The 10096-nt window shown below is 39.1% G+C and overlaps 1 protein-coding gene across 2 annotated transcripts; it reads left to right on the forward strand.

Moving 5' to 3' along the window:
• Positions 1–279: 279 nt before the first annotated feature.
• On the forward strand, positions 280–9798 carry LOC131298396 (uncharacterized). Of its 2 annotated transcripts, XM_058323834.1 has the most exons (15): positions 280–792; positions 2041–2122; positions 3023–3517; positions 4881–5049; positions 5177–5329; positions 5712–5809; positions 6084–6175; positions 7185–7255; positions 7345–7480; positions 7915–7974; positions 8078–8160; positions 8250–8326; positions 8438–8508; positions 9151–9208; positions 9314–9798. In XM_058323834.1, exons 1-15 carry the CDS (start codon positions 554–556, stop codon positions 9434–9436), a joined length of 2007 nt encoding a protein of 668 aa, XP_058179817.1. In that variant the 5' UTR covers positions 280–553; the 3' UTR covers positions 9437–9798. The 2 variants fall into 2 exon arrangements, with proteins under 2 accessions (XP_058179817.1, XP_058179818.1); XM_058323835.1 differs by lacking the exons at positions 8078–8160; positions 8250–8326; positions 8438–8508; positions 9151–9208; positions 9314–9798 and having other exon boundaries at positions 7809–7948.
• Positions 9799–10096: the final 298 nt, after the last annotated feature.

A 10096-nucleotide genomic window follows, 5' to 3' on the forward strand; every position in this document is an offset into this window, starting at 1 on the left:
AGACTCGTTTCTGGTATATATTTTACAAAAAATAATGTTCAAAATTTTCTGCTAAAAACATGATAAAACCATGACTACTTTTGTAGACTTTTTTTTTAGTAATTACTTAAATTCCTACAAGAAAATGCAATATCCAAAACGGACCTAGGTCCTGCCTCCCCTAACCTAACATAAGTGTTGGTTTCATTCGGACCGTTCATACTCGGTTTATATATCACATCGACTGAATATCTTATATTTGTTCGGATAAGATGAAATCTAAAAATTATTCATAACATGAATAGCCGAATATCCCAGATGAGATCAACACGCATGCCCAAGGACCGCAGGGCTTTCTCTTGGCCGTTTATAACTGCTTCAAATAGTAGAATATTGAAGTGTAGACCTGATCAATTCTAAGCTTCTCTCCCACCCTTTAAAAAAAAAAGCTTCTCTCCCAAACCAAAGATGCCAAACGCATATCGGAAATTCAACAAATCTCCAATCGACATTCCCAATTCTCCCTGAATTTATAATTAAGCTAACAACTCGTTCCAGAGTCACCGCCACGACGATGTCGTCGTCGTCGTCAATGTTATCGCCGACTCAGAGGTACGCGGCCGGAGCCCTGTTCGGGATGGCCCTACGCCAGGCCCAGATCCACCAGACCCACCCGTTGGGCTCCTCCGCCCCTTCCGCCGACGAGGATCCCACCGCGGATCGCATCAGCAGCGGCAGCAGTAGCGATTCAGTCGCCGAGGACCCACAGCTCTGGGTCCACGATTCTTCCGGACTCCTCCGCCCTATATTCCGGTAACCACTTAATAATTTCCATTTGTATACATGAAAATTCATGTACGTGTATACATATCCAGGAATTAGTCCAGGTGCGCCTATGAACACTCTGAATAGTAATAAAGAAACTCATGTACGTATATTACATTGGCTGATTGGTTTATCCGAGGAGTTTCCTTATTAGTTACTTGTTAGTGAAGGTACCCTTGTCTGAATTGCTGCTTTGAGCATTAGCTGAGGATGCAGCCCCCGCGTTTTATCTGATTTTTGGGCCTCTAAATTTCTTATTCTGTTATATTCTCTATACAAAGAATTAGTTGGATGGACTAGCTATGTTATCTAATGAATGTGATGTGGTGGATAAACTTGATTTTTGCCCCGTCGATAAGGATAAATTTGATTTTGCGAGCTAAAACTATTATTGTTGCTGCTAAAACTGCACGAGAAGAGTGATAATCGACTTGTACTTTTGAAATAATGGGATGATCAAGTTTTTTGTACATATACTTTTGAATATTTATAATATTTCTCATAAAATTTGATTTTATTCTTCTGAAATTTTGAACTGTAAATTACATACGGGCACCATTTGAAAAGTTCACTTTGGCCCCGAAATTTCAGAGTTGGCCCTGATTATTGCTAACAGGTAACTAGTTTCGTGTTGAGAAAATCTCCGGAAGGGGTAGAAAAATGAAATTGAGCTCCGTTCAGTTGTCAAAGATTTTTTGGAGGGAAGTTAGTACTGGAAATGTGATCACACACAGTAAAGGAAAATGGAGCAATTTTTTATGTCATTTGGCAAAGAATCCCATAATAAAGTTAGTATATAATTGTTTAGTTATGTGTTGAAATAAGTGAAAAGTAAGATTCTTGTGATTTTTGGAGGACAAGTTGTTTTGAAAAACTGTCTACGGAGAAAATTAAGAATAAGTGCCCAACTTGCACAATCACCTACACAGACTAAAAACTGCAATGTACAGTGTTTGGGCCTCCACAAATGTAAGTGTGCAAGTGTTTGTACTATCCTTCCATCCCTTTCCTCTCTTGACTACTGAATAGTGCCTAGGTGTTCACTGTTGTGGACCGAAGAACATTGGAATCTTCACCTTCTCTAATACAGCTATCCGTCATGGTAGGTTACTTTACTTTTCCTGGAAGATTTGACATTTACTGTGAGAATTATTTTCTTAAACTCTGAAATAAATTTTCAAGTAATCTTCTTTTGGGGTGGTGGTCAAAGTTATTTATCAAAATTGTCATGATCAGGTTCCTTGAGATAGATAAGAATGCGTGGACTGGGCTTGAAGAAACTGCTGGGTCTTCTCCTGCCACACATCATATTGGAGCGGTAAGGTTTTCTGTCTATCTAACGAGCACTTAAAGTGAAAAACTGAGAAAGAGTACCTACATTTTTCACTGTTTTCCTGTTCTCTTGTACGGCAAAACGGTAGTTGGAAGAGGTATCTCAAACATGCAATTCAGAGGCTTTCATACGTGCAAACATGGAGTGGCATGCTGCCTTGGTTGCTAAGTCTAGTTGCTGGTGTCTATGTACCTTAGTATTGGTTGATCACTTTGGGAAATATAGGAGTTCGAAGTTTTTTAATATTACATTATTTTGGCACTCATGTATAATAATTGGAGGACTACAAATGATGCCCCCCGCTGGGGCAGGGGTGAGGAATACCCCCTGAACAGTTGCAGATTTGCCTACACATGCTTGATGTCATAGCTTAAAGATGACTTCTAATTCAGTCTCTACTTCCTAGTACAGTTCATTGTTGCAGGGTGATTAAGTTGACAAAGGACCAACTTTTATCCCCTGGTTATGTGGGCAGTCATCCAGTTAGACATGTTATGTGATGTAGTAATCCCCTGGTTATGATGGGTTTTTCTTTCTGCCCTTATTTAACTTTAAAGCCCAATGTGGTTGCAAAACCACAGATTTTGAGATTCCATTCTTCAATTATGTTGCTGTTACACCCTTTCATGTTCTTATTCCTGATCTTTCATATGTATCCAATTCCATGTATCTTTTATAGTAGAGACTGAAAAGGTTGCTTCCCTAGAGAAGTAGAGCTTAAAATACTTTCCTTGGGTCTCCTTCATAGAAGACAATTCTGTCATTTCAATAAGTGCAACTGATGTCTGAAGCTCTTTTCCATACACCTCAGCCCCCATGCAGCTGTTCTTTACTTCGTTTCAGGTCTCATTTTATCTTAACAGCTTACTGCTCATGTTGTCACAGTTCTTGAGATTACTTTCAGAAGAAAGCACCGATACTTCCTCAGAAATGAAGGACATGGAACTTGCCTTGTCAAAATCTGTTGATGTCATCGCACAAACCACGGAAACAACTCCTCCCGATTTTGAGCGTAAGATGGAAAAACATCGTGAGTATGAGCAAGAATGTCGGCAGAAATGTTCCACTGACATGCAACCAAACACTGAAGTGGAAACTATGCACCTTGAAATCCCAGAGGGGCCTAGTTGTAATATGATTGACGGTGAACAGACAACTAACCAAGCTGGGAGTAATATACATGAAAAACCACCAGAGGAGGTAACAATGCTTAGTTACCAGAGGAAAGTGACAGTGCTTTATGAGCTTCTTTCAGCTTGTCTAGCAGATATACCTGAAGACGGTAAAAAATCTAAAAAACGAAGGAGGGGCTATGATGCTCGACATCGCGTAGCTCTGCGGTTGCTGACAACCTGGTTTGATATAAATTGGAATAAAATGGTTCGTATAAGCATATAAGCATGCATTTATCTGTTTCCAACATATACTGTACATGCCTTTTTGTTTTGGATTTTCGCTGGTGGTTGTAGCGCGACAAGCAATAAAACTTTTAAATATGCAGAATTTGCATTGTTGCCTCGTTATTGTCGAATCTGATTTATATGTATCGTAAGATTTTTCATAATGGTAGAAAAAGCCTATCATTAATGTCGCTAGACTGAAGGGCAACATGTAAGAACCCCAAAAGGAGTCCCGCACCGGTGAGATGTGGGAATATTGTGCAATATATGGCACCGCCCAACAGCTACTATTAACTCAAGGTTAATCATTTGAGTTGAGCCGCGTGGTTAGGCTAAGAGTTAAGTAGGTCAGCTGGCATGGGTCGTTGCAAAACATGAAACTTGAAATAGTTTGTTGCATTGGAAATCACTGTTCAAGTATAAAGCCTCCTCTTCTGGCTGTTATAAACATACTGGAGATCTAATGGACTAACTGGTTGTATAACGTAGGACACATGAGGAACATTGAATTAGCTCTTCAAATCTTTTTCCATGCACTTTATCCCAATATAGTAATTGGAATTGATAAAGACCCTTAGAGAAGCATCTGCTCATGATATTCTAGAAGGCTATAACAAATTAAGGCTAACAGCAAGAATTCTCCTTAACTTCTTTTTCTTTCCCTGTTAAATAAAAAGAGGACTAGTTTCCCTTACTATGTCATAACAATGCAGGGTAGGATGCCACGTGTAACTTTCTACAAGCATTAATATTTCATGGAAGTCTCCGTTACTGTTAAGTTCCTTGTTTCCTTTTTCATTAAAGGTTTCCACAAGCTTGATATTTGTTTGTTGGGCCCATTTCTAACAGCTTGAGTCTTCAGGACAGTTGGTAAGTGGTAACTTGACGTGGAATCTCATCTTTCATTGTAGTAAGTCTTTGGTTGCTACTTCTCAACATGTGATCTGATTTTCCGTTATTAGGAGTCTTTGGTCCGAGATTATCGGTTTGCATTTGTCCCTTGTTAAGATTGAGCCCTGTGGTCTGTGTCTTTGACTCTTTATGCACCACATTCAGTACAAGGGCGTGTTATTCTAGTTGCCTTTCCACCGTGTGAGGTGGGGTTGCACTTTTGGGGCGTTGGAAGCCTGATTTCTTAAACTGTAGAAGGAACATAAATATCATGAGAGTTTTAATTTCTTGGTTTGGAGTGAGGAAGGCCGAGATTAATGCTTGTACTAACAGCTGCCCTGATTGCCTCACTATCATTGAGACTACAACCACTTCAGGTCATAGATTGTATCACTACTTGAAAAGGGATCACTCTAGCTTGTTTGACCCTCAAATAAAATTCCTCTTTGCAGGAAGCGGTTGAGATTATGGTTGCTTGCTCTGCGATGGCTATCGTGAAAGAGCAACAATCAAAAGAAGAAGAAACCCAGTCACCAAAAAGCTCTTGGGCCAAGTGGAAACGTAGAGGAATAATAGGTGCAGCTGCATTAACGGGAGGAGCATTACTGGCAATTACTGGTGGTAAGATAACTTAAGCTAGGCTTATGAAAAATGTAAATCACATAAATTCGCATTGTCAAACAAGTTTCAAATGGCATGAGTGTTTTTTCCTGATGAATTTATACTCTCTCTTTTTTTTGTGCAATAGGGTTGGCTGCTCCAGCTATTGCTGCGGGTTTAGGTGCTTTAGCGCCTACATTGGGAACTCTCATTCCAGTGATAGGAGCAAGTGGGTTTGCTGCAGCTGCAAGTGCTGCAGGAACTGTTGCTGGCTCTGTTGCAGTGGCTGCATCCTTTGGAGGTGAATGCATACTCATTTTTATTTCTTGGGTTGTAAAAGGTATACTTTGAAAGAGTTATATTTTGTCCGCTTGGCAAAGTGCTTAAAAATCTAAAATAGTTGTGGTGGATATTTATATGTACAAAAGTTAATCCAACCAATGGCGAGAGCTTCATGGAGAGATCTGAAATCTGGCTTTGTACAAAGTGCAAATTTACTGTATGGCTAGTTGATGTATTAACTGGTAAATGAAGTAAAGAGTGTTGCTTGTGTAGTGTTTGCTTCTGTCGTAATTTTGAACTAATTCATGGATAAGTGAATGCTGGGAAGAAGGGTTATAGTGGCACACTTCAAAATTTCCACTATGAAACTGTCTTTTGTGCTTACATTTTGATCAAACCAGCTGCTGGAGCTGGACTTACTGGGAGTAAAATGGCTAGGAGAACTGGAAGCGTTGATGAATTCGAGTTCAAAGCTATTGGGGAAAACCACAACCAAGGCGTGAGTTCTTTAGCTTGCATTATCCAACTACGGGCCCCTTCACACTTAAAAACCTTTCAAAATAGAATTGCAAAAATACAATGCCTGAATTGTTTTACCTGTGCCTATGTGAGTATTTGGAAGTGGAGAAACTTAGAGCTTGTTTTTCTTCCTTCCATTTCATGTGTGTAATGCTTCTCTTCGAATGAATCTATATTAGAAGTTGTTATTCCGTTTGACCAAAAAAAAAAATTCTGTATTAGAAGTTCAATTCTCATTAAAGTTCTCTTGTCAGCGGCTTGCAGTTGAAATATTTGTGTCAGGATTTGTTTTTGAGAAGGAAGATTTCATAGAGCCCTGGGAAGGACGGCATGATAACTTGGAAAGGTATACCCTTATTTGGCTTCTTCCTAAACTACTTTATTGTGCATTTACCTGTCCTGCTACATCTAGGTTGGGTCCTATTACTTCCAGAGAGTTGCGATGATAACTTGAATGTGACCTATATGTTGAATTTTTATTTGTTTTTGTTCTTTTAAGTACCTATGCTTGGTTATTTTGGAACTCTTCAGAGTTCTCTCAATGGTATGCATGGTACATCATATACCAGTTTTTTCTTTCACTCCCTCAAAGGTGGTTAAACAATTGAAGACCCCGACAAATTGTTTTCCGTACTGTTACCAATTGCTTATTGCTTTTGTTGCTTTGCTTTGAACAGTCTGATTGTCTACAGTATATAATAGCTCATGTTACCAGGCGAATACGTAATTATCTTCTTTAAATTTTAGTTTGATCTAAGTGAAGTCCTATTGAGTCTGGGATCCATGTTTAAATTTGCTTTGTAGGTTGCACTAGATGATTTTTTGTTTTAAATTTTCATCTTTATCCTTTTTAGTTTGCTCATCATCTCATTGGAGATTATTCACTCCTTACCTTCTGCTATCATTTATGATATTCCTAGTATCACCTGGAAATACAGACCCAAATGCATACGCAAACCCTCTATTCTTGCAAACACTAAAACACACAAATCAACACTATTACCATTCCAAATACTTCCAGTTTATAAGACACAGAAAATCTGTTACTTGCGTTGCCATGAGAGCTCTCTCTTCCAAAGGAACACCTGTCGAAGCTATGTTTGGTTTACTGTGTGCCCATGGTCTAGTTGGATAAGGGCAGGAGGTGGTCTGGTTCTGCTGTCCGCTTTCCTGCATGGAGATTGTCATGTCTTGGTATACTAGATATGCTTGGCTTCGTGAACTTGTTGAGCTTCATTTGCCTTCTGTCTCATTTCGGTTTTTATGTGGTCAGTGTTTTTCTTTGAATCAGAACCGCCATGTAAAAAAGGGCAACCATTGCTTTCATGTTTCTCACAATGCTAATGTGTTTTTAGGTATGCACTGCAGTGGGAGTCCAAGAATCTGATTGCTGTAAGCACAGCAATTCAGGACTGGCTAACTTCAAGTAATTCATCAGCCTAGCTTAGTACTAAAATTAGCTCCCCATGCGACCACGATTGTGGACAATATTGACATTACTGCTTCTTGTTACAGGAGTTGCTATGGAGTTAATGACGCGAGGTGCCATGATGACTGTATTAAGCACACTTTTCGCGGCATTGGCATGGCCAGCAGCGTTACTCTCTGTCACTGATTTGATTGACAGCAAATGGGCCATTGCTTTGGACAGGTTTGTCTTTTCACTTGACAGTAGAAGGAAAAGGCTGAAAGGGAAGAGGGAAAGAAATTGCCCTCTATGTCTTAGTTTAATTTCTTCAATTTTGGAATGGGGCTGGTGTTGAAGAAACGTAATGTCCAAATGTGTGTCCAATACAGAATACTAGCTGAAAGATTGTGTTGGAAGATTGCACAAAATTGAAATTTGAGTTCATCGCATGTCATTATAGAATTTCAAGTCATTATTAGCTCACAATAATCTACAAACCTTTTCTAAAATTCACAAACAAAAAACACATTTTTGAGAAATGATTCATTGTATCCGACTTGTGCTTTATTAGGTTGGATCTCACTTCAAAAATTTCTGTATGGAAAAGACTGCGTTTGCCCTTCCTGTTACCCCGACTCCCCATCATCCCTCAAAAAGTTTCATTTTTCCCCCCGTAGATCTGATAAGGCTGGAAAGCTGCTTGCGGAAGTGTTGCTAAAAGGATTGCAAGGGCAAAGGTATACATGGCTTTTCAAAATTGCTCCATTGTCTTAGGAACATTGGGGTTTCGCAGTATGTCGAGTTCTATTATTGGCTGCTCAGTGCTCACAATGTTTTCAGGCCTGTGACACTTGTAGGTTTCTCACTGGGAGCACGAGTGATTTTCAAGTGTCTCCAGTATTTGGCTGAAACTGAACATAGTGGTAAATAATATCAGTCGCTAAGCATTATTTGTGCAGCAGTTGTTTGGCTTGCTCAAATGATCCTGATGTACTTCTGCTGAATTTGGCAGCTGGACTTGTAGAAAGAGTTGTTCTTCTTGGGGCACCAATTCCAATTAAAGATGAGAGCTGGGAAGCAGCTAGAAAGGTAGTTGGAGTTCTGTTTTTACTTTCTTAGTTTTTTTCCCTAGCTGTGCTTCTTTCTAACAATCCCAACACTCTTTTATGGAGTATTTAGCTACCTAATGCTGTTTTGCAGATTGTGGCTGGGAGATTTGTGAATGCTTATTCTACTAATGATTGGATGCTAGGAGTTGCTTTCCGTGCTAGGTATGCAATAAAGGCAAGAACACTAGACATAAATCTAAAAACTTAGAAGCTATTTGAAAATGGCACACTTAGGCAGTTATATTCTCAATTGCAATAATGTGTTGGACTGATTTGATAATTCCAAATTACTTGGGCTACATTGAGTGGCTGGAAAAGGAACTTTTGGACTGTTATAAGCTTAATCCCCAGGATAACTACATGCCTATGTGCACTGTGACTGATATAGTTGTATATGGGTATGTTTTGAAATGCATACATGCATGGTATGTAGATATAGAATTATAATTAGTTAAAAGCATATACTTGAAGGAAAGCTGTTGCACCATTTGCGGGCAAAGGACTGTAATCTTTGAATTTGATGAAGTAATGAACTATTTGTGGTTCATATTTCCTCTCATTCATTTCCTTTTGCCTCTGGTTCACACGCGCGCACATGTGGTGCCTCAGCCAGAAATGGTATGATGGCTCTCAAAACAAACGGGTCAAGATTCCCAGCCAAGGGGTATGAGTTATCTTATGTGCATGGCTGAGCCAGAAATGGTACGACTGCTCTGAAAACAAACGGGTCAAGGTTCCCAGCCGAGGGGTATGAGTAATCTTTTCCTGTTTTGCTACTGAGATTTGACTGTTATATTTGCTCAGCCTGCTTACGCAAGGATTAGCTGGAATTCAACCAATTAATGTTCCTGGAATTGAGAATGTAGGTGTCTACTTCCTATCGAAATTTGTTACTGGGGATACTTCTTTTCCAATGCTTCTTTTTTTTACTTTTCACATTGAAATACATTTGGCTTTGGATTTGCAGGTTAATGTAACAGAACTCATCGAGGGTCACTCTTCTTATCTGTGGGCTACCCAGCAGATACTTGAACAGCTTGAACTAGATGCATATTATCCTGTTTTTAGTAGCACTCTCGTCCGACCTTAGATTTGGACTTGTTATTGAGTTCAGCTCGGGTCTTCATTTCCTCATTCTCTGAGTGAGATCACCTTTGTTGTCAAATTCCTTGGCAACAGAACTGTAGATAAAACGTCAAAAGATCTTTCAACCTCATACATTTCACGGAAATAAAGCTATGCACGTAGATGCAACGGCGTATGTTTCCATTAAGTGTGCCCTTCAAAATGAGTTGTCATTTATTGTTGTAAAAAGAAAACAAAGAAACAGAAGTTCACCTGAAAGTTTGTTGTTTTTTTTCGGTCGGCGAAAGTCAGCATTGTTTCTTGCTATGATTGTTGTATATAAAAACTATTGATATTCTCTTACCAATGCCTATTTGTAATTTCATATTTTCATGCCTAAACTCAGGCCCTGCAACATAACATTGACATCTTGGCTTGTAGGGAAGGTTGTCTGTTAACTGAGGGACACCAATCTGTTGTCTAATGCAACATAGCAATCGATAAAGGAAAAGAAAACAAAAGAAAGGGTATTTTCTTTTTGGTCTTGGGGTTTTTCAAGGGAAGCATTTATTCTTGTTGTACTTCATATTATTATTGCAATGCTATTATTTATAAAAATAGAAAACACATAGCGTATAGAATATGGAGATGCTGGTAAGTTGTACCAGAATACACATTTTAAAAA

This window comes from Rhododendron vialii, chromosome 8a, assembly GCF_030253575.1.
Source record: "Rhododendron vialii isolate Sample 1 chromosome 8a, ASM3025357v1".
In the NCBI taxonomy this organism is placed as follows: domain Eukaryota; kingdom Viridiplantae; phylum Streptophyta; class Magnoliopsida; order Ericales; family Ericaceae; genus Rhododendron; species Rhododendron vialii.